Here is a 25,529-nt window from a genome sequence, read left to right as displayed (position 1 = left end):
GTCAGGGGAAATTTTACCTCTGATTTTTGAAGTACATCTTCCCACGGCTCCACATTTTTAAAAGCCAACAATAGCAACTGTTGTCAAACAGGTGTAGCAACCTAGAGCTTTTATGCAACTGCTGGCTGGGTGTAATCTGACACAGGCGCTCTGGGAAACGACTTCTATTTCAGCTGAAGAGAATTCATACACTAGGAGCAGCCACTTCACTCCTTTTTTTTTTTTTTTTTAAGCGCTGCACCCACAGCATATGGAAGTTCCCAGGCTAGGGGCTGAATCAGAGCTGCAGCTGCCAGCCCATGCCACAGCCACAGCAACAATGGATCTGAGCCACATCTGCAACCTATGCCGCAGCTTACGGCAGTGATGGATCTTTAACCCACTAAGCGATGCCAGGGTTCGAACCCGAATCCTCACAGGCACTGTGTAATGGGTTCTTAATCAGCCGAGCCTGCTAAAAGGGAACTCCCATTTCATTGTAAGTATATGCCAAAGACAATTACGTGCACCTTTTCGCCAAAAGACATGTGATTTCATGGCAGCACTATTCAAAATAGTTCAAAATTGGAAAAACCCAAACAGCCATCAATGGCAATGAAAAATGATGAGTAAATACTACATTCAACAACACAAGTAAATCTCACAGACGTTATGAAAGACAAAAAAAAACATACAAAATTCAAAAAGAAGCAAAACTGAGTCATGGTGATAGAAACCAACTCTGGTTTCCTTTCCCGGGATAACGACTGCAAGGGACCATGAGGAGGCAGCTGGTATCATTCCAAACACCGGTACGGAAGGTGCAGGAAAAAACCTGCACCAGGCCATACAGGATGTGTCCATTTCACAGTGCGGATGCTGCACGTCAACCATACACCTTCCTTTACAAATACGAGAACAAAGAAGGTCTGCCAGAAGACTCTTACCCAGCAACTGACCAAAAGCAACACGCAATGCCAAAGCGCACAGCTAAAACTAATCGCCTGAGCCACAGTTAGAAATCCAGCAAAGAAGCAAGTCACATGGCCCATTTGATAAATGCCAACTGTTCTTGATTTTTGCATTTCTGCCTCTGCTGCCCTGCTAACAGTATAGGCACATGCTGTTTTACAAAACAAATACAATGAGTAATGCTTGCAAATGCCAAATTACTGTTCACTGACCATCTACACACACGTGTGCACACTGATGAGAGACACCTTTAAGAATCTATTGAAAAATATGGACATTTTCTCCTGAAAATGCAGACACTGATAAGCACCAATTTTTGCATGGCTGCAAAGTTCATTTTTTCCTGAAACTCACACATGGATCCCAGCTGATCACATATGAATCAACAGTCCAGGCAGTACCAACAATCATTACAAATAAATAAAATTACCACTTACTGAGTGGCTCTACATACATTTTCTCGTTTAATTTTGCCTTCACCACGACTGTTAGAGGTGGGTGGTACTAGCGCAGTCACACAGATAGGAAAGCCTAAGAAGAAAGACTCTCTATTCCAAGGGCGCAAAGCTACTCAGTGGCTGGGTTGGGCCCGGGGGAGACTGAAGCTCTGAAAAACTCTTTCAGTTCAGGTCCGTCGCACATCTAAACCCCGAGGATCCCATGAGGTCCATCCTAACAACGTTCTCTGCCCCTAAAGTCCTAAAGCTCAGTGAAGCAGCCCCCTGTACTTAGTGTGCACACACGCACACCTGCCACCACTGCAGCCCCAACAACCCTGGGAGGAACTGAACACACACTGATGCATAAATGAATGAAAGGAAGAATGCCGCCAAAGCAGATTCCACAGCCCCAGGCAGCGAGTCTCAAGGAGAGATCCTGAGGGCTACCACACCCTAGAAGAGATACTTCTCCTGCACCTTCTCCAGGGCCAACCTCTATGGAAGGGGTCCAGGGTAGGAGAACGGCTGTTTCCCTACCATTCCTGGCACCACTCGATAAGCATCTACTATGATGACAACGACGGGATGGCAAGGTGGCTGGATGGAACGCCAGATGGAACAGGTGCTTGGTGAAGCTGCATCCCACGACATAACCCCCCCCCAGGTCTGCTGTCCCCGGAGCCAGGAGGAGTACCTCTGTGCCTGCCTCCTGACGACCACGACTACACACATTAATCGTGACATGCTTTGCAAATACTTCCTTGTCACGGACTGTAAGTCTCCCAGATGAAAGAAACATGGTTAAGATACTTTTGTACTATGATTTCATAGTCAGGTTAAATATTTAAAGGTGTAAATTTAGAATTTGCAGAGCAGAGATTCCGCATCAATATAGAAAACCTGTATTAAGTAAGTTCTTGAAAACTTTGGTGCTTCTAAGTTTATGCTAATGCACCACACACAGCACCAACAGCTTTGTTTAGGAAGAGACTTTCAATAGGAGTCCTTCACACAGTGGAAAAGCCACGGCACTGTGACCTGGGGTGGGGTACTCCTACTGTACCCCTCTTTCAGACGTGAGTACTTAGCCTACCCAAGCTTCAAAGGTCCTATGTTCTCCTGATCCACAGTAGGTTTCCACTCACTCTTTCCAAATGTCTCTGGTACCTTCTCGTCTCAGTAGTCTTTCAAGTGTGACTCCGTGACCCCTACAACCATCTCCTCCAGTCACTGTGCTACGGACCGGGTCTCAGGAGCCTGGCGTGGTTGGAAAGGGTTGGCCTCTTCACGCTTCCTCACTCTTCACCTCTGCTCCCCCTTAAGGCCAACCTCCAATTTGAAGGAGGTCTGAAAACTCCACGAGCCCTCTGCAATGCTCAGAGACAGGAGAGAGGAGGAACTACCACAGGAAATTAAGAAGCCGCTTCCAGAAGGGTGGGGGTCACCCAAGAGTGATGGCTTAGAAACCATGTTACTGACATGTCTCCACAAGAAAGAGGTATCCGGTGCATACCTGGTCCAAATACGACCCTCCGCGTTTGGTCATTCAGAAGACTCTGACCTGAGACCAAGGTGTCAGCAGAGTGCACGGTGGGGGGGAAAGTCTGATGAGAGTGGCTTCCTCAGGCACAAACCCACCCAACCTGAACCTGCACCAGGACAAGAACACCATGGGACCCCTACCCAAGTTTAGTCTGGGAACCAGAGCACAAGGTTTCCTGTGCCAAAACCACCAAGCCAAGAGTTCCCCTTGTAGCTAAGTGGTAATGAACCTGACTAGTAACCATGAGGATGTGGGTTCAAACGCTGGCCTCACTCAGGGGGTTAAGGATCTGGCGTTGCTGTGAGCTGTGGTGTAGGTCAAAGAGACCGCTCAGATCCTGCATTGCTGTGGCTGTGGCTGTGGCATAGTCTGGCAGCTGCAGCTCCAATTCAACCCCTAGCCCAGGAACTTATATATGCGGTGGGTGCAGCCCTAAAAGGCAAAACAAACACCCACCCACCAAGCTGTACCCTAATTCTCTTCAGTACCCTCACCTACTTCCCACCTACTAATTCAACCTCCCCCACTCCCTAAAGCTAAGAGACTGTGTACCAGGCACACTCCCAGGCAAGCAGTGCAGGCTGAGAACAGGAAACTGTCATGAGAAAAGCCCCCATAGGCAAGTGTGCCAAGAACACGGTGCTGGGGGCGAGGCCGGAGCAAAGCAAAGGTTCAGCCCAGACTGGGGCGTGGTCAGGGTTCCTACAAAACCTGAGTTCCACGCCGGATCCTGAGAATGGGTATGGAAACTTACATCCAACAAAAGGTAAGGTTGTGTAAAGGGGAGTGAACCAGGGAGCCAAAGCAAAGGCCAACGCAGGCAAGTAGGACAAGGCCCAGTGCTAGAGGCAAATTCAGAGCCTGGTGGTGTTAGGATAGGCACCTGGGCAGCAATTAAGTCCACGCAGACCAATCAGAAGGCTTCCGTTACAACCCAGCGTCCTATATAAAAAATCCAAGAGGCCAGGATTAGTCAAATTGCATATGGAAGACTAAAGGAGTTAACAGCCGTTTTTCTGGCCTGGAGCTAAGTGGGAAAGTGATCCAATGAGGTAGGCACACAGGAGGGGCAAATGCTCTTTGCTGAGGGAAGGGGGATGGGCAGGAAGGAAAAACATCAATTCAGCATGGCATTTGTCACTGGGAATAGCTCAGGTCTAAATGCCTCAACTCAAGCCAAATGAAGGAGGCACTTCATGTCTCAAGTTAAGAGGAGGGGGAAGCAAGGAGCCTTGACCTCTGGACATTTTCTCTGGATAGGTGAATAAGCCTTGGGCCACCACCTGTGCTCTCAGGCTAGGGATGGGGGAGGCGGGACAGGACACACATGACAGATACTCTGAGCTCTTTGAAGTCTTTTAAAATATATTTGCAGCCGCAAACAAATCTTTGTACTCTTAGGTAGAAGTAAATTTACCTTTGGGGAAATACTCCCACTGGTGATCTCTCTTTTCGGGGGGAGGGGGGGGGCGCCCGATTTGGAACTCATTACTGGAAGGGCTGCTCATGAGACAGGACAGTCTGAATCTAGACCAGGGCCTCCAGAAGTTTATTTAAATAGTTATTCATGAAGCATTTACCATGCCAGGACTGTTCTGTGCACTTAAAAATGAAACCATTTAATTTCCCTGCTTTCCAGACAGGAGCAGAGAAGCAACCTTGGCAAGGCCACACGCCTGGTGCAGGACCCAGAGACCACACCCTTGCTCAGCAGCCCCTCCGCCCCAGGGTTTGCGCCTCCTCTGGAAAACTGCCAGTAGTGGGCCCACTACTGCAAGGAACACACAGCTCAGTGGCCAAGCTCCCATGCCATCCGTAGCCACCAGGCTGTCCTGGCCTCAGCCGAGAGCCAGCTGCCAGTTATTGCTGCTACTGCCTGCTTTTTCGCAGCCAGCCAGCCTCATTCATTTGTCCATGTCTGTCCCCCGTAGGCAAATGAATGTGCCACCTTTCCCTTAGGTAATTAATTCAAATGACATTTGCTGAGCCATCTACTAGTATGGGTTAAAAAAAAAAAAGGTATAACCCTAACCTGAAGAGCTTTCAGCCTAGATGGAGAGACATACACACACACATGTGATTACTGAACTGCCCCTGTAATAAATACTATTTAAAAATTACAACTGTAGTAAGAGCTGTAGAGCAAAAGCCCCAAATCATTCCAGCTGCAGTGCATGCGAGGCAGGTGAGGAGGCCCTCTCCTGAGTGTCATGGAGGAGGGCGGCCCCAGGCACTGCTGGGGCGGCCTCTGGGTGTCTGACATCTGGGAAGCTTCAATCCAGAAACCCTTTTTTCCTTTGGTTCAGAAAATGTTCCTGCATCATTTCTTTGATGGTTTTACCCCTTTTCTTTTTCTGCAACTCTTGCTGTTTCGGATGTCAGACCTTGTGAGCTCATCACCCTAATTTCTTCTCACTTTGTCCTTCAGGGTTCTAAGAGAGACCTTCCACGTCATTTCCCCAAGTTTCCACTGACTGTATTTCTGCTTTCTTACTTTTAATCTTCTTGCTCTTCAATGTACTTTTAAAAGAATTCTGTTGTCTTGCCCGGAAGCAGCGTCTCCTCTCAGCACTGAGACTTACATTTTTATTGTGTTCCTCCAGCTTCCTTCTGCTTGCTGGTCCATCTTCGTAAACTGTGCTCTCGTTTTTTGAAGGCAGAGGCCGTCTTTAAATACCTGGTCGTCTGTCAGGGAACCTTATGCTGAGCGGGGAAGCAGCCCCTGAGCTGGAGACCCCGAGGGTCGGGAGGTGCCTAGTCTCAGGGACCAGCCGGCCCGTTCGGGTAAAAGCCTCCTGACGGGCCTCCAGGAACCAAGGAGACAAGCCTGACTGCACCTCGTCCACACTGCTGATCCCAAGAATAGGCTCAAGGCACTACGGTGTACCAGGCATTTCCCACAGTAAAGTGTTTAAACCATCACTGGTGGTCGCACTGCTGCACGGCCCCAGCACCCCTATGAATCCTTGTCAAAAAAGGAAAGAGGCTGTGCCATTCCTACCCTTATAGACGGTATATCTGAAACGCATCATTAAATCCAATAACCAAATTAAGCACAGCTTTTCTTTATATTTTCCTCTAAACCTTGCCCCCCCCCAAACATGCATTTTCTTACACTGAAAACATACTACTAGTTATACCATTCCACCATGACGCTACATAACCGCTGAGACACGAACAGTCCACAGTTCGGGACTCTCATCTTTTCAGTGAAATTCTGTCAACTTCACAAAGCAACAAGACTGTCACATTTAAAAAATCAATGTTAGTGTGTGATATTCTAACAGTATCTTGTTTCTCTTTAAAAAGGGGGGCCAACAAAACAGACCTCAGTGGAGATCAACGGGTCACCAGGTCTGGTTCTTCTCCTTGGTTTCTCAGTAAGGCGGCGATACACGTCTTTCTGCTGCACACACGGCATGTGGAAGTTCCCGGGCCAGCAAGCAAACCAGCACTGCAGTTGTGGCCTGTGCCACAGCTGCGGCAACGCTGGATCCTTAAGCTGCTGCACCGCAAGGGAACTTCCCATGAACCTATCTTTCGATACAGCATTTTCTGGCTGGACTGAAAGAAAATACAGCTTTCTTTACATGCACATCTCCCAAATGCAATACATAATTTTATTTATTTATTATTTTTGTCTTTTTAGGGCAACAACTGTGGCATATGGAAGTTACCAGGCTAGGGTCAAACCGGAGCTACAGCCACCGGCCTACGCCACAGCCACACAAATCCGAGCCGTGTAAGTGACCTATACCACAGCTCATGGCCACGCTGGATCCTTCGATCCACGGATTGAACCCGCATCCTCATGGATAGCAGTTGGGTTCATTACTGCTGGGCCACAACAGGAACTCCACAACGCATAATTTTAAACAAAAGTATATGTTCACAGGACCTCCCATAATTCAGGGAACCCTATCCTGGAGAGTGACTTCTCTAGAAGCCTTTCCTCCATAGATACCCACCCCTCTTGAGGACACACAAAGACAGCATACAAACAAGGCTCCAGTTGCAAAGTTTCCACCCTAACACATCAAACCCCAGCAGAGCTTCAGCAGCCTTCCCGGCCAGTGAGCACCTCTGGAACTTCCTTGCGGTCTCACACTTTCCATGGGCCGTCCCTTCCTCCGAAATCCTCTGCTCCAACCTCTCTCAGCCTCCTTCCTCAACTTCAGTCGAGCCTCAACTCTCCCGCTCACGTCACAATTCTAGGACACTGCCTTCTTTTTCATTGCTAAAGGTTTTTTGGGGGGGAGGGGGTAATTTTATGTATGTATGTGTGTGTACGTCTTTTTAGGGCTGTACCTGCAGTATATGGAAGGTGCCAGGTGAGGGGTCTATTCGGAGCTGCAGCGACAGGCCTACACCAGAGCCACAGCAATGCCAGATCTGAGCCACATCTGCAAACTACACCGCAGCTAACGGCAATGCGGGATCCTTAACCCACTGAGTGAGGCCAGGGATCGAACCCTCATGCTCATGGATACTAGGCAGGTTCGTTATTGCTGAACCACAACAGGAATTCCTATTTATTTATTTTAAACTGAAGTGTAGCTGATTTACAATGTTACATTGGTTTTAGGGATACAGCATGGTGATTCAATACTTTATAGGTTACATTCACTTTAACGTTATTATAAAATACTGGTTACATTCCCTGCGCTCTACATCATACCCTTGTATCTTTTTATTTTACACCCGGTCGTCTATTTTTGTCTGCATGCTTTTCTTGCAAATTTATTTACTGCTGTATTACTTTATTATACATGTATTGTTCAGTGAAGAGCATGCACATTTTCCATATACAAACAACTGTTAACCAAGCTGTCTGACAATCAAGCAACAATATTTTAATCATTTTAAATCTCACATTTTAGATTTTGTTCACATACAGTCTTTTCACCAGGTCGTAGGAAACTGGCTTAATTTTTTTGTTGATTACATAACTTTCCCTTTGCAAAATAGAACAATGCCTGGTTTATCAGAAATGCAATGTTAACCGGGAGGTGCACTTACAGTATAACTTTAGCAATTCTGGATTAAAGTATGGTCATAAAAGGCGCAAAGATGAGGTAAATAGTCTGACTGTTTACATACATACGAACACACACGGATGTGTCTCTCCATCTTTATGACTCACACCCAGGCCAAGATACAGAACCTGTCCCGACTGCTTTATCTTCACGTCCCTTTTCAGTTAACACCATCCGCCACGTAGAACTACTCCTCCCACTACTGCTACGACAGCTTAGCATTTCATATAAATCAATCACACCAATGGGCACATGAGGGAATGCTTTCTAACTTGTTTTATGAGAACTTTGATATGAAAACCTGACAAAAAGATGACCAAAAAAACACAAACCAACAAAAGCTGTAAACCGATGTCCCTCACAAAAGAGACACAAATATCCTAAACAGAATTTTGCATCCCCAATCTCACAACGTACGAACAGGGCAACGGATAACACATCGTGATCAAGAGGGATTTACCTCAGGAACCCAAGGTTGGTTTAACAATCAGAGCACACATAATTCCTGTGATCACGTCAGCAGACGCAGAGAAAGCTCCGGACAAAATTCAACACCCTTTAACAATTTTAAAAACAAAACTCACAAAACTAGGGACTACAAGGAAAGGGGTTTTTTGATTGTATAAAGGTTATCTTAAAAACAAACAAAGGCAAACCTGACCTAAACCATATTTAACACCAAATGCTTTCTTCCTCGGACTGGAACAGGACAAGGACATGCTCTCCTGCTATTTCTGCTCAACACTGGGATGAAGGTCCACGTTGAGGTGGGCAAAAAGGTAGGACAACGAAACAAAAGGTACCAAGACTGGAGACAAAAATCGTTTTTATTTACAAATTACATGATCATAATTTTTGGGGACTGTCTACTTAAATAAACCACCAGAACTAATAAGCAAATTTATAGTAAGGCCACAAGACAAACTAACAAGACAATCTTTGTACAAAACTGTGAATGTACGTAATGCCACTGAATTGTACACTGAAAATGGCTAAAGTGGTACATTCTATGTTGTATCTGTTTAAATACAATAAAAAATGAAATATGAAAAAAAAAAAAAACCCACAAGATAATCTATTTCTACATACCAAGCCAAGAACTGGAAAATTAAACTTAAAAACTGGAGTTCGCATTGTGGCTCAACAGGCTAAGAACCCGACTAGTACCCATGAGGATGTGAGTTTGATCCCTGGCCCTGCTCACAGGCTAAGGATGCAGCGTGGCCACAAGCCACAATGGAGGCCAAGGATGTGGCTCAGATCTGACGTTACCACGGCTGTGCCCTCAAGAGACAAAGAAACAAACATAAAGACCCAAACATTTCCCTTACAATAGCATCAAAAGAGTCCAGCCCTCCACACTGAGATCTGCTATAAGCTGCTACGAAATAATAAAGAACACCTATCGAACTGGATAGATACACTCACTGTAAGTCTCAATACTGGTCACAGGTCATTCTCCCAAACTGATCTATGGCTTCAACACAGCTCCACCAAGTCAGAATTAGGGGAAACAATTTTTTCAACTCAACTCCAAAAAATCTGCTATAACTGGTAAAACACTCCTTATCCATAAGCCTGCAAATTCAGTTGAACACTGTGATAGCTGACAGAAAGAGAAAATTTTTTCACCAACATCTGTGAGAGTAAGAACACAGAAAACGAACCAAAGCTACATGAACCACAAAATAAACCAAGGTCTGATTGTCTTTTTACTAAAAAATAGTAACTACCACTGTTTTTTTTTTTCCAACAAACTTCTATAAAATATTTAAAATATGACTCAATTTATACAACTTCTCAGGAAGAAAGGTATAAGAGTATAAATGTATATAATTTAATTAATATGCCTAATCGTAAATCTAAATTATGTAAACTAAATGTCAATATTATAAATTTATACAAAGACTACTTGAATGAAAACAAATTATTCAGTAATAATTGTTTTAATGTTAGATTTTTCTCTTTAAGTGAAAACTGATAAATACAGAAAACTATTGTTTATATAAATTCCTCACAGTTTAAACAGTTACAGATGAATCTGAAATTAAGTATTTGTGGACACTATTTTTAAAAATCAGTATCCTTAACCATTAAAGCACTAAAAGGAACTCAAAAGTTTTTTTAATTTTCACAAAAATCTCCACTCCCCTTCTCACTGGCGTCCAAAGAGTGGGCGAGACGGCCGCGGCTGCAGGCAGACAAGATGAGCTAAGCCATTAAGGCCTTCATCGCCTCACCCCAGGGCCTGCCAGGTACAGGGCACAGGTGTGCTGGGTGAGGGGTGAGCAGGAAAGACCGGTTCTTTGTCTCCTAGGTGTGCATTTCACTGCAGGAGCACTGGAAGCCAAACAAGTGAAACTCAGACGCGTAAAGCTGGTAAAGCTGGTGATGCCTGCTCTCCCCCCAGGACCCCAGGAGAAAGCTGGGGGTGCTGAGGAGGGAGGGAGGGTGGTGGTGGCAGAACCGTCCCACTTCCAGCAGGATGGTCAGAGACGACACATCCAATTTATCATCCAAACCGGGAGGCTTGGTGGGGGGGGGGTGTCAGCGGATCAGCTGGGGCACACATGTCCCTGCCTGGCTGAGAAGGGCATGTCTCAGCAAAAGCCCACACGCAACCAAAGCTCTAGAACTGCGTGAGGAGAGAACACGTCCCCAGACACAGTACAGACAAGCAAAGGAATCAGAGGACGGGATGCGGGTGCCAGGGCACCAGTTCCCCGGGGGAGGGAGCGGATGCTAGTACTACCCCAACAGGAATAACGGGGAGGGCACCAGGTCGCCTGACCGGCCCCCACAGGAAACAGGCCAGCTGTGTTCCTCATTTCTGGTCCAGTGCTGCCTGAGTGTCCCCTCCCTCGGTTCCCTCTGCTGTGACAGACACCTATTACTTTCATATTCTCTACGTACCATAAACTCATGTACTCCCTACACCCGCTCCCCACAGGGTGCTAACAGTCTGTGCTCACAGAGCAAAGGCACAGCCACCATGAGAAGATAACCAAGGACCTGGGCTGGAAAGGCTGGGGGTTCACAGGGACGAGGGAGAACCATGGCAGGAAAGCAGGGTCCTGGGGGAGAGAACAGCATCCCTCACCTGAAGAAGAGTCTAGGAACGGATGAATGACACCTGTGGCCAAAAGATGGCGAGGGACCGGGGTGGACGAGTGTGCCAAGCCACGTGCAGGATGAGGCTCCCCGGGAGAAGGAGCCCAGGGCCAAGTCAGGGGTAGGGGGTGTAGGGACCAGACAAGGCCTGGGACCCACATGCAGAGCACTGGTCTTCAGAAGCAGGGTCCTCAGAGGCAAGGCGGGGGAAGCAAGGCTTGGGAAGAAAAGCCCCACCGCTGCCCTCTGAAGAAATGGGGCGGAAGGACAAGCCTTCCTCACTCAGCCCCTCCAGAGGCCTGAGTGCCCCCCGCCGCCCCGCAAACTGCAGCCAAGGGAAAAGCCCGTTTCCCCGCACGCTCAGCATACCCTTCTCACTCCTCAGCAGGAGAATCCTGACAACAGCTCCCCACCCTCTCTGCCTGAACCCAAAACACCCAAGACTCCACTGATTCAAGTTCTTTTTCCCTCCACTACTGAGTGCCGATAATACGTCAGGCCACAGAGATTCAAACCTGGCCTGCAAGAAGTTTATGTCCAAGTAACATGAGACAAGCAACATGCAAAGCTAAGGGAGTCACCAGCTCTGCCACTGTGTGCAGGTGACAGACAGAGGGCCACAGCCTGGAGCAGAGTCCCGAAGGCGTCACATGTGAAGGAGGAGGAACGTTCCAGTAGGAGCAGCAGAAGCCTGTAGGGGCAGGGAGAGGCACGGCCTAGAGAGCCCTTTCGGAAAACGAAGCACACAAAGTCTGGGGGGCTGCAGAGGGAGAGGGAGGAAGGCAGCGAGGCGGGCAGCACCTCAGGCCATCGCTCCGGCATCAGGGCACGTGCAGAGGGCACTGGAATTCAGCTGAGTGTTCACTGAGGGCTGGCCATGTGCCGGGCACCATGACCTGTTCCCTGGGCTGTGTACTTACAACAGTCGCTCCTCTGGAAAACATTTAATTTCCATTATTGTAAGTTTACATGTGCCTAGGTAGTTACATAAATATAGCTATAAAATGTTCATATATGCACATAAAAATATATTTTTAATCTGTCAATTAACTCCTCAAGCTGTCCGACCAGTGGCCACAATCCCACAGGGAGGCAGAGGAGCAGGGACGAAAGCCTGTGTCGAGATCCGAGTTGGGAGTGGTAGAATGCAGGGCGCGTGAGGGACTCGAAGGCCAATGCTCTCCCCTCGCTGGGCTATTTTTAAGGCACGTGGATTAGCTGATTCAATACAGGATGTACCAATAAATATTTATTTATTTATTTATGGTATTTATTTCTGCCAACCACTTGCCAAGCAGAGGAAAATCTAACATAGTCCCCGACCACATTAGGTTGACCGTCCAGCAAGGAAGACAGAGCTCAACCAAGTGCAGCATATCCCAGAGCAACACCAGCAAGGGCTGTGCAAGACAGCAAGGGGCCCAGGGAGGAAACCTCAGAGAGAAACTGCCAAGCTGAGCCCTCGGGACTAAGAGGAGTCGGCTGGGCAGAGAGGGGGACGAAGGCAGCTCCAGGAAGGGTAACTGCAGGTGCAAAGGGCCTGAGAGGAAAGCGTTTGGGGCGTTCCCGGCACTGGCAAGTCAAAGTGAGCAAGGGGCCTATGGCCCGGAGCTGGATCAGGTGAAGCCTTGCAGGCCACGTTAAGCATCTGCAATTTCATCCAGTTCTAATGAGAAGCCACTGTGGAATTTTAAGAAGCAAAACATCAGATTTATGTTTTTACAAAATCACTCCAGCAGGTGTGTGAAGGATGAGCATGTAAGGAAACAGGAAGACCAACAGGAAAGCAACTCCCACAGCCCTGAGGGAGAGAAGGTAGAGGATTCAAGACATATTTTGGAGACAGAATCATCAGGATAAAAATATGGATCCCTACACAGGGAAGAAGGCTCCAAAGATGCATGCGGGGTCTGTGGCATGAACAACAGAGTGGGCAGAGGTCAACTTGTTCATTAGGACGCAGGATTTGGAAAGGAACCGACTTGAGGGGCATCGATCAAGAGGCTCCTCTCTGGAAGGTATTAGATGCAAAAGACAAACGTAGCTATTAAGAGGCAGAAGACCACTGGAGTCTGAGACACAGAAAAATAGACAGGCTGCACACAGAGTAATGTGGATAGACGGACAAATGGACAGAATTGAAATGTTACTACAAAAGCACGGTATCCAAGAGCTCCCACTGTGCTCTGGGTTAGGAATCCAGCACGGCAGCGGCCAGGATCACTGCAGAGGCACAGGTTTGAGCCCTGATTCCTGGCCTGGAGCACTAGGTTAAAGGATCTGGAGTTGCCGCACCTACAGCATACGTCACAGCTGCGGCTCGGATTCAGCCCCGGCCTGGGAACTTCCATATGCCAAGGGTGCGGCCATTTAAAAACGAAAACAAAAACCACGGGATCCAGAGTCACACAAATGAACTATGAATTGTATATTCAATCTCAACCTGCCCTGAAAGATAGAGAAAAAACCAGCAACACATTTATTCCCAACAGTCGAATCTGACACCGCTCCATCTCTCCCGGTCTTTAAAAAGGATGAAATAAACACAGCTCAGACGGACATAACCAAAGAGCTTTCCAAACACAGCGGTCTGCACGCAGCAGCCTGGAGCCGGTCACAGAGCACTGAGAGCATGGCCCTCCTTCACTGCTCTGGATTAAGACTACCTTTAAGCCTCGGGAATAATGAATGATACGGTGAATGTGACTGATAACAAAGTCCTCCTAGATACGTTAAAACACAGTCTTCCATGGGTGGAATCCTAAGGTGGATGGATTCTTGACACTAAATTCATCAGTACAATAAACTGTATTATAGAAAAGACTCCAGGGTTTGAAGGATACTTTAAAGGTTTCGGTTCAATGTATACAAATATAGGTCTGTTCTATTATTTTTAGCCTGTTCTAATAAGTATCTTTTATTTTCTTAAATTGGGGCATGCTGTTTTTTGAGGTTAACGTGACAGATGGAATCAAAAGCGAGGTTTAGAATGCCTTACTGCAGAGAGAGACTTGGATACATGTTCTTTGGATTTCAGATTTTTACTTTGTCTTTATCCAAAAGTAGTAATTTCATACTTGAAAATAACCAACTCAGCCAGTTCCTATACAGCACCCCCTTGTCTTTACCACACAGCGTTGATCTGGAGGAACACCTAAGGCTTCCTGCCTCCCCGTCCTGGGGCCAGGGAAGCACAGAAGGCAGAGAGGACGGGCAAGAAGACAGATTCCTGGGCTGTGCTCATGCTCACTGGGCAGCAAGCTCAGCCCAGAGGGGACAGGGTGGCAAGCTGCCTGGTGTCGTCACAACCTGCTCTTGAACCATGATATGAGGAGACGGCACGTTCCAGCCCTACATGGAGACTGATTTTTTTTTTTTTTTTTTTTGGCGGCACCTGGGGCATGCAGAAGTTGCAGGGCCAGGAACTGAATCCAAGTCGATGCAGTGACAACACCAGGTCCTCAACAGGCTGCACCACATGGGAACTCCTGAAAACCAATTCTGACCTTGACACTGTCCCTGCCTTTTCCCTCTTCTACACACATGAGCGCTGCTCTCATGTCCAAGCCCCGCCTCCGTCAAAATGATATTTCAGTTTTAAAAAGCTACTTTTGGCTCTGCCAGTAGCAAACATAATGCAAAAATAAGTGGCTTGGGTCGACTGCTTTAGGACAAGCAAAAACACTGCAATCTCTCAAAATTGATAGTTCTAAAGTCACTTTATCACACTGCTATTGGGCTCACAGATCCTGCAACGAGCCTAGACTTGTGCGTGCACTCAGGGCCTTACTGTCAATGATCAGTGCTCACACAGGGCCATCACTCCCTCTCAACAATGGAAGCGGCCTTACAGAAACGGGCCCCAGCAAGTCGAGCAAAAGACCAACACTGTCCACAGGTATAGAACTCTGCCTCTGAGCATTCGTGCTGATCGTGCTCAATTATACGACACAGGCCTGGAGGGAGAAACGGAAATTTTAAAAAGCTCCCAAACCCAATGTCCTTTAAAATTCAAGATTAATCCCACAAAATCTTTACTCTGAACATCGAATTATGTAAAAGAAATGACAGACGCTTTGTCCGGACAGCATCATACTAAAAGGGTTCTAACATCACATGTTTTAGAAATGTTTCAAAGCTTAGAGAAGAATTAAGGGACAATGAGGACAATTCGAATGAAAGCCCATTTAGTTTTGTGCTAACACATCAATATCCTGGTGGTACTGGAATTTTTAACTTAACACTCAATTTAATTGGCCTGAAGCTGCACTTCTAACAACACAGCTTTCTACCCGGTGCAGACGCCTTCTTTGAAAATCTTCCCTAAGTGGAGGAACATGATATTTAAGTATATTTTTAAAGATAAATACTTTTATTAAATTACTCATTTGGACTTTATCTCCCAGGCTAGGTATTCACCTTTATTTTAAGCAAGGCAGCTTACCTGTTTTGGTATTGTTCATATGTGAATTCTATGGCAAATTACACTTCTAAATGTGCTCCCCAAATACTGTCTGAGTGACACAGGGAAGCACTATATTTTATATTTTGACTTTTATATAACTAAAGCCCCTAACAGCATTACAGCGGATAACTGTTTATTCCACAGTATTGCTGACCCTTAGGGGTAAACCCACCTCACAGTAACAAGGAGTTTCTAGTTAAATGTGCAGTCTCCACAGTGAGGAGAGGAAATCGATTTCTGAAATAAAATCTAGGTTACTCCTTTTCCTACAGTCCTACTGAAGCTAAAATTAGTCTCCTTATTCTTCAACAACATCTACAGCACAGAATGGATGAGAACATCTTGATGAAAACTTAAAACGTAAAACTTTAGGAGACAAAGGACTGAGATTTAAAAAAATAGTTTACTCACTTAAGTGAATTTCCATAAAAATAATCTTATTTACTATTTGAAATGCCATCTGGTTTTACGCCATATTTGCAAACCTATATACGACCACACAAATCTCCATTTTTCCTTCAATTTAATTGTAAATCTGTTTGAAATACATTCTGACAAACCCGCATCCCCCTTTTTAGTACAAAAGTATAAACTTAAATAAAGTTTAAACCGAACAGATTATTAAGTTATGTATACCTTTGGCCCAACACACTGGAAACGGACTACAGCGGCTCTTCTCCATAGAGTCAGCACCTGCGGTTTCGGGGCCCCTCGGCCCGCCACTCCCGACAACATAAACTCGGTCCTAGAAAGACCAAGTCCCTGCTCATCGCTCCCACAGGGCTGCCTGGGTCCGCAAATAAGACTAAGCTTCCCCTCTGTGCTCCTTTTTTCAGAGCTTGAAGCAAAATTTGGGAGGTGTTCCTTCCGTAATTTTTCCAGCAGCTTGAAGAATGCCTCTCAGTTACAGAATCTTCTCCAGCTTCCGCAATCTGAAACACAGACCGTCCTGCCCAGATTAAGCTCCCGAACAGAATGAAACCAGCAAGTAATGTGACCCCAAGGGCCAGTGTTCCTAGATTCACTCAGGGAGGAGGGAGAAGGGCGGGCGGGGAGGGGGAGGGACGTGGGAGGAGGAAGAGGCAGCCGGGAGCCAGCACCTTATTAACATGCTAATCTTACTCTTCGGTTCACTTCGACTGGCAGACTTCTGTTTACAAAAGTGAGTCAGCTGCACATCAAGCCTGACCCAGATCGTGTCTGTAGATGCTTCCTCAAACCATTTTTGCTTTCCAAGTCATGCTTTGGGCATTTTACCCGCCTAATTCTGACCTTACAGGTAAAATAATTATCTCTATGAAATTAGAATAATTTTGAAAAAATATCCTGATCAACATTAAAAACAAATATGTCCAAAAAAAAATACGTCCAAAGTATTTTTGAGGTAAAATATTTTTTCAGATTGAGATTTAAAAGTAAGTTTGTAAATTTATAAGATCTAGAAAAGACATAAAAACAAGAATTTGAGGTTGCCGGATACTTTCAAATTTAGGTTTGGGGAATACTGAGGGATCCAAGATGCATGATTTCTTTTTTTGCCTCAAAATGTAAGTGACCAATAAACCCACACGGGAAAAAACAGGACAGAAAAATAATAATCTGTACTAGCAACTTTCTTAAAATTGCAAAGCTACCTTCTCCATTCAAGCCAAAAGATACTCAAGGTCATCTAAAAATTGAGCTGTTCGAACACATTCCACATTCCACCGGAGTATCTCAGCCCTGAGGTAACAGTAGCTTAGCCAAGAGGTAAAAGCCACAAGGCTCCTGGCGCCTTTGTCTGAGCTGAGCGCAGGGAGGACACATTCTAGCCCCACACAGTTTAGCTCTCCTAATACATGGATAATTTTGCTAGTAGCTAATAAAAAAAATCCTGTACTTAACTGTGAACACGATCTTTTGAATTCACTAACTTCTGAAAACAGGAGCTGCACAAAGGCTGTGCTGGGGCTGCCTCAGGGCGGGGTGTCCCGTTTCTAACAGCCCCCTAGGTGATGCTTAGTCTGCAGGCTTTACCTTCAGGCTCTTAATTGTAGGTAGAGCTCAAGTGACCTCTCGTACGACCCAGTGAAAACACCACAGAGAACTCTGACCTCAGGCAACACTGGGAAGAAAGGGAGCTCCAGAAAACACAGGCAAGAAAGCTAAAAAAGAACAGAAGAAATAAGCAGCTAGATCAAGTAGAATCCATGAAAATCACCCCACTACTGAGGAGAGCCCAGGACAGAAAGGCCTACTGCCATCATGGGAGGCATCAAAGCACACCCATGGGCAAGTCTGGCATCAGGTTCAGCCCCATGAGGACGGCTTGGGGTTTAATCTGAGCCATCAACGAACAGACTGTACAAACAACCCAAGCAGACCGTGAGTCTCTCTTGAAACCTCTGACTCTCAAAAATTAAAACACCTATATTACCTTCAATCGTCCATACTGAGTACATCCAATTTTCACATCTAAGCAAAATCAGTGCTGTCATGTCTGTTAAAGATGAGCAAAGACAGGTCGTCCAAGCCGGGAGAGACACCATGTCACCAAGCCCGCCATGCCATCTGGGAAGCCAGGGCTCTCCACACGGCCCAGAGGGCCACGCTCCAGCTGTGCAGAGAAGCAAGTGGTGCTGGAGGCTGGAGCTGGTGCAGGGCAGTGGCGGCAGGGACGAGGGGCAACCTGGAAGCTGTTCAAAATGAGACAGCGAGCGCAAGCGAGGGGGAGAAGCCCAGTGTCCAGGAAGTAGCCAGTGGAGGGCAGCTTTCTCTCCTGCCTGCCAAGCTAATTTACATTTTATTTCAATATCCAAATGTCACCTCCTGATATGCAAGGTTCTGAGGAGCTAAAAGAGGGCAAGACACAGAGAAGACAAAGTTCTCCAGGACAAGGAAAACAGCAGTTGCCTGACCAAGCAGAGCAGGTGGAAGTTAAGAGCCACTGGGGCCACTGAGAAGAAAGAGCAGAAGAGGAGACAGGAGCTCTGCTCACAGCAGAAAACAAGTGCGAACCAGCGACTGTGCCAGGTGCGTTCACACATGCAACAACGGAGCTGACGCCTAAGCACACTCCCAGCAAGGCACCTGCTCCCCCTCCACCGAGGAGGACCCGAGGTTCAGAGGCAGGGCAGTGAGCCTTGGGCCAAAGAGCTGGAAGACGACTGTGCACATCTACTTTGGGGATATCACTGCTCCTATTTTCTTTTTGCTAAATATTAAAACAATTTATGCTTTTAAATTCCCAATCCAGTGACATCTTGAAAAGAACAGGACTAGCCCTCAGTTAATGGTAACCTAAGTGAAAAAAGTAAGCAATCCCTTTATGCTGAGTTATGAAAAAGTTCTGTGATTACCTGAAACAACCTCTTTAAAGTATCAGCATAGTTAAGAGCAACTCTGCCTCACTTAACAGGTAAACTCTTAACTAAGACTTATGAGAAAGGTTACCATTTGCTCAGGCCCCAAGCCCCAGTCATCCTGACTCCCTTCTATCTCTTACATCCAGACAACCCATCAGCAAAACCCATCACCCCTGCCCTGAGAAAAGCACATCCGGACTGTGGCCTCTGCCCAGGCCTTCTGCCCTGTGTCTGCTGCTGTCCTGCACCCAGGCCTCCCCACCCCGCACTTTTTCTGGCTGCTCTGTGCTCCACTCCCAACCTGGCAGCAGCCACCAACCTTTTCAAAACATCAATCACACCATTTCACTCCTTTGCTAAAACTCTCCAGAAGTTCCCCAACTCTCCCAGAACAGGCAACCTGCACACAAAGCATGGTCAGCAAGGCCCTGCACCAGGAGGCTCCCCTCCCATCTATGCCCTCAGCCTCACCTCCTCACCCCCCCCCCCACCCCGCCGGGTTCTCAGCTTCAAGCACACTGACCTCCCTGCTGCTCTTCGCCCCCCCAGGTACGCACGACCTCAGGGCCTTGACACTGCTGGTCCTTCTAGGTGGGACAATCCTGCCCCGGAAGACCACCAGGCTCACTTCCTTGCTTCTGGCCTTTGCTCGAGCATCACTTAACTCCACGAGGCCTGTCCTCAGCACCTCATTCAACCTGCACAGCCGCTGCCCTTAACCTGGCTTCGTCTCCCCACAGCACCTGCATGATTCACTTTGGCGCCACGTTCACTGTCCAGCTGCCCCCACAACCCCCATGGCAGGAAGGAACTGCATCTGTTCCGCACATTCGGTCTCCAGGGCCTTAATGCTAAAACGGCTAATAAATTAATGCACATTCTTCTAGCCCCTGGAGATAAGGAGGAGACGGCAGAGGGAAATTCTACTTCACTTTAGAGACCACAACCACAGAGAAGGCGTCAGGTGCGCTGCATATCAGGACAGGACCCAGGCCCCATGGCATGCAAGGAAACATACTTTTCCCCCATGCCATGGCCTGCCTTGGTCTCAGGGGCTGCTTCACTTCCTACTGAATGAACAAGTGAATTACACTTGTTGAAAATGCTGCTTTAAATGGAAAATGGATTTAAATTCTTGGAAAACTGTGTGAAATGCCCTTCCCCATCCCACATAAAAAATAAATCACACAACTCCGGCATTCTGATATTCCGATCCGAACTTCCACTGCAGCTGTGAGCAGAGCAAAATGAAACTAGTGTGTGAGATCGGATAAAAACCATTAGACCGCTAGCAAACCATGCTATAAGCAAGATCAGTAAGCAGAAAACGCTTCATTTACTACACAATTTTGTCCAATCTGGTTTCTTTACAGAAACCTGCCCTTAAATAAGAAAGTCACTGGGTGAGACCCATCAAGAAACAAACTGCTGATAAATGTCACAAAAGCAGCTCTCAAAAACACTAGTCTGACTTGCACAGTTCTCATATAACTATTATGGTTTTGTTTGCCTTAAGTTGCTACTGAAACTTTAGGGCAACACTTCTTAGAAGAGTAAAGCACCGCTAAATGCTCTTAATGTCAACCAACAGGAGGAACGTAATTGTGTGTGTACAATCCACACCGTACACACGCAATTAAACCCTCTCTCCTCTTGCCTTCTTTATGTTCGCACGAATCACAAGTTACAGGCGTAAATAAACTCAACACCTTCTCTACAGGCCCCTCCACTAACAGCTGACAGTTATGATACAGCTGGATGCCCATTAACGGGGTGCCCTGTCCTCAAGCTTGCTTGCATTCACACTCACAGAACCACCACGGCTCGGTCACTCTCCCACTGTCTCCACCACAGAAACAGAAAAACTTCTCCGGAAAATTTTAGTACCACAAAAAATCATGACTTGGTAAGGAGTAAAAACATTTAGTCCTAACAGTGGAGATTAGCACCTGCTGAAGACATACAGACAACAGGTCTCAAAACCTAACAGACTCCCAAGGTGACGGCGTGCTCTCCCTCCCCGCCAAGTTTCAGGATAACTGCCACGCTTCCTCCCTGTACCCTGGAAGAGCCCTGGGACAGCGGAGGAAGGCACTGAAGTTGTAGCTGGAAGATGCAAAGGAGCCAGTTCTACCTGTGAGACAACAAAAGAATCACTCACCATCCTGAACTCAGTCTGCTCACCTGTAAAGTGAGGACCAGGCCAATACCTGCCACTCTCTGGACAGTGACCACGTGCCGGTCACAAAACAGCAGAAGCACTCCACCAACAGTGACGAAGACCTAACGACGCGGCGGAGGCCGAGTGAATGCTACGTGCCGAGCCCTGCTCTAAGAACTTCTAAAATGCTGACTTATTTAGTTGTTAAAAACCAAGCCCATGAGGCGGAGTCTATCAGCCCCAAAGCACAGATGAAGAAACGGAAGCACAGCAAGGTGACACGTGCTCCAGGTCACAGACCTCCTGCACTGCAAAGCTGGACTGGGAGGGTCAGGCTCCACAGTCTGTTTCTCTCCAATTTGCTACAGTGCTTTACACCTATTTCCTCAGTGAGCACTTACAACAACCAACGAGGCAGACGATGTTATAACCCACGTGGGACACATGAACAAGCTGAGGAGCAGAGAAATTAAGTAACATAGCTCGTATCACAGCTAAGCAGCTGGCGGCAGAGCTGGGGTGTGCGCTGGGGCTCAGACACCAGCCAGACCACACACCTCAACCAGCACCTGCAGGGAGGACATCAGCCTTGGGAGGCTGCAAAGCCTTCTAGAGAGTCTGGAAGCAGGCCCCGCCGGCCTACAAAGGATGACCGGGGCGGTGGGGGCCAAAGGGGCAAAGAAGAAAGGGAGACCAGCAGGCAGACAGGCTGTGCTCCCTCTTCCACACACCCCGGGGTAGTCCTTGCTGTCAGCCATCCTGCCCCAGAACCAATTCGGGTAAGAGCATCCAAGTCCATGCCGGACATGTGGCTGGAACCTGAGAGACAAAGAGAATCACTAAGAGATAAACATACCTCTCGATGAAGCACCACTGGGATATTTGAAATAGAAGGAAAATGCCTTCTGAAAAGGCAGAAAAGTCTGAACTTAATCTAAACAATACTGAATTAGAGTATTTCCAGACACTAATTCATGGCCATTTCTTATTTATTTTGCCATATAAAAGATCAATGCGGAGTTCCTGCTTTGGGGACAGCCAAAAAAAAAAAAAAAGATGAACACTAAATTCTAAGTTTAGAAACTGTTGGGAGGTTACTCACCATTAAATTTTAGAGGGAGGAGCTCCCACTGCGGCTCAGTGATAAAGACCCTGACTAGTATCCATGAGGACTCTGATTCGATCCCTGGTCTTGCTCTGTGGGTTAAGGATCTGGCATTGCAGTGAGCTGTGGTGTAGGTCACAGACGCACCTGGGATCTGGCATTGATGTAGCTCTGAGGTAGGCTGGCGGCTACAGCTCCAATTCAGCCCCTAACCTGGGCACCTCCATATGCCACAGGTGTGGCCCTAAAAAGACAAAAAAAAAAAAAAAAGGAGAGGGGGATTTTGTTGATATTGACCAAAATGACACAAATACCAAAAGGCAATCAAGTAGTTATTTATTTTAATGTTAAAACTGTTTAAATTGCATTTAAAATAAACAATAATAAAATAAAGCAAAAAACTGTTCAAATCAGAGTTCCTGCTGTGGCATAATGGGATCAGGGGCAGCATCTTGGGAGCACTGGGACACAGGTTTGATCCCCTGCCCAACACAGTGGGTTAAGGATCTGGCGTTGCCTCAGCTGCAGGTTTAGTCGCATCTGTGGCTCAAATCTGATCCCTGGCCCTGGAACTCCGTATGTTGGGGGGCAGACAAAAAAAAAAAAACTTCAAATCAACTTTGAAACTTACATTTTATCAAACATGCATATACAACTTGCTTCATCATTTCCTTGACATTCATTTTTTTTTTTACCCTATCAATCCAACTTACCCATGGTCGGATCACTCACCTTATTTGGCAAATAGCAACAGTATCAAAGGACAGCTTCCCACGTTCAATAACTGAGGCAGAGAAGACCTCTGGGGTCCCTTACAACCAGGCTGTGCAGCTGCAGTCACACAGCTATAGTCCGAGAGTGCGCCGGGGCAGGGGGACCCCTGGTGGTGAGTGTGAGTCTCTACTACAAACTACACCCTCAGAGTGAGGGAGACTTCAACCACTGCATTTTCACCCATCCCTCCGTGCCTGAAAAGGAGACTGCTTCTACAGTGTGACGCTACAATCCGTAAGCAAGAAATACTAGAAGCCCCCAGTACGGAGGGCTCATTCCTTACCCCAGTCACATTCTGAGTAGGAGACACAAATAAGGTGGCTTCTCTTCTTCCCAAGCACAGCCACGTAGTGGTGGGTTTTCTTTGTCAATTTCCCTCCTCTATGATTTTGGTCTTGTCACACTGGTACCAAGAGACATTATTCTTAGCAAGAAACTTAATGGAGTCACTTCCAATTGTACTTAAATTTTTTTTATCATTAAAAAACATTATTAAGAGTTCCCACTGTGGCACAGTGGGTTAAGAATCTGCTGCAGTGGCTTGGGTCACCGCATAGGGGCAGGTTCAAGCCCCAGCCCAGCAGCAATAGGTTAATGGATCTGGCATTGCTGCAGCTAAGATGTCACAGCTGTGGCTCAGATTCAGCCCCTGGCCCAGGAAGCTCCATATGCCACAGGTGTAGCCATAAAAAATAAATAAATAAAAATAAACGTCATTAAAACCAACCTCACATCTATTAGCATGATTACTTTTTTTAAAAAATATGAAAATAACGAGTGTTGGTAAAGATGAGGAGAAGTGGAGCTCTCGAGCCGCACTAGCGGGCATGTCAAACGGTGCGACTGCTACAGAAGACTCTGGACACGCCTCAAAACATCCCATCATCTGATCCAACAATCCCACTCTGGGAATTCCACATCCAAAAGAACTGGAAGCAGGGTCTCGAAGAAATGTGTATGTCTATGTTCACAGCAGCTCTTCCCAACAGTCAAGAGGTGTTCAGTGACGGCTGAGTGGGTGACTAAAGTGCGGTGACCATATTACAGTGGAGTATCACTCAGCCATTGAAAGGAAGGAAATCCTGTGATTCATCCAAGTGCAACAAGCACAAATACAGGATGACTCCGCTATTTGCAGTATCTAAAACAGTCACCCTCGTAGGAACAGAATTCAGAACGGCAGCTGACGGGAGCTGGGGAGAAGGGAGAGGGTGCAGAGTTTCCGGGCTGCAAGGTAAATCCTGGAGATCTGTATTTCCCGACAATGTGGATATACTTAACACCACTGAACTAGACTAGGTGTCTAGAGCCAAGGACAGTAAATTTTGTTATGTGTTTTTTGTTTACCCTCAACAAAAAACATTTTTAAAATATTAAAATAACTTTAAAAGAGTGAATCTCACTTCCATTTCATAACACATCTGCACGCATGATACAACAGTGGCTACTTCCATAGGCTAGGGGAAAAGGGGAAAGGTCCAGAGAGAGAGAGAGCACGAGGCAGGAAAGAGAGACAACCGGTTCTTGACTAGGCTGTATACTGCCCAGCACGCGTGATACTGGCCAACACGGTACCAGGGCCTCCACATGGCTTAAAAAATTAATCCCCTAATAAACTTGGAGGTAATCACTGGCAGCACCATTTTCCAGACAAAGGAAACCGGCTCACAGAGGTAAAGAATCTGGGATTAAGATCGGCCTGTAAAAGTCAAAGCCACACGTGACTCTAAAGCCCAAATCGCTTCATCGTTTCCACTCCGTTAAAACTGAAAGCCGGATGTCGTCCATTCAGTGTACTTCCAATATCCCTTGAATCCCAACTCCGCCACACACTCGATATGCAACTGGGGGGACTCTTTTTAACCTCTCTCTGACTTGGTTTTCTCATCAATTAAACTAAGTTCAGAATGGAGTCTACCTTTCACAGTTGTTAGAACTAAATACCGTAACATAAAGAGCTGTGGGAGCACTCCATCACGAGTGCATCACTTCGCATCTTCTGTGCTGGTGCAGAGACTCACCCCCAGTAAATAAATCTCTCATTTAAAAAAAAGGGGGGGGGGGAGTTCCTGTTGTGGCACAGCAGAAAATGAATCGGACCAGTATCCATGAGGATGCAGGTTTGATCCCTGGCCTCACTCAGTGGGTTAGGGATCTGGTGTTGCCGTGAGCTGTGGTGTAGGTCACAGACATGGCTCAGATCCCGCGTTGCTGTGGCTGTGGTGTAGGCCAGCAGCTTTAGCTCCGATTTGAACCCTAGCCTGGGAACTTCCATATGCCTTCCATATTTCTTAGCAAATAAGAAAAAGATTAGCAAATTACAGCCAAAGTAAGTGGAAGTCAAGACAGAACACGAACAGCACTGGGGCAAAAGGAAAAATGGGTACTAATGATCCTGTCCTCACAGGGCGGCAAACTCCTCAATCCATAAATGTCTGACTGTAAAGGGGGCAAGCCCTAAAAACATGTGAGCAAAATCCATGCTTGATGATGGATATTTGCTCCTCCTATGACACAGCAGAAATCTTTCTATTTCGGTCCAAAGATCTAGAGTAACAGCAGCAATGACTCACACGACAAGCCACACAGTCAGGGCATG

General features: G+C 46.7%; 1 protein-coding gene across 26 annotated transcripts in view; it reads right to left on the bottom strand.

Annotated features, from left to right (window-relative positions):
- Positions 1-25,529, bottom strand: part of PTK2 (protein tyrosine kinase 2) — a 238,606-nt gene that overhangs the window by 167,136 nt on the left and 45,941 nt on the right. For 6 of the 26 annotated variants that reach the window (XM_047783157.1, XM_047783162.1, XM_047783158.1 and 3 more), the window contains exon 1: positions 16,183-16,461. The exons of 7 other annotated variants lie outside the window; for them this stretch is intronic. In XM_047783157.1, coding sequence (XP_047639113.1) covers positions 16,183-16,228 — 46 coding nt within the window. In that variant the 5' untranslated portion in view covers positions 16,229-16,461. Of the gene's footprint in view, positions 1-16,182; positions 16,508-17,562; positions 17,620-25,529 lie in introns of those variants that run through there. 13 more of the 26 variants (XM_047783171.1, XM_047783182.1, XM_047783172.1 and 10 more) reach the window with 7 other exon arrangements.

The sequence above is a fragment of the Phacochoerus africanus genome, chromosome 6 (genome assembly GCF_016906955.1).
Source record: "Phacochoerus africanus isolate WHEZ1 chromosome 6, ROS_Pafr_v1, whole genome shotgun sequence".
NCBI classification, from domain to species: domain Eukaryota; kingdom Metazoa; phylum Chordata; class Mammalia; order Artiodactyla; family Suidae; genus Phacochoerus; species Phacochoerus africanus.
This window is presented reverse-complemented; position numbering and strand designations above follow the sequence as displayed.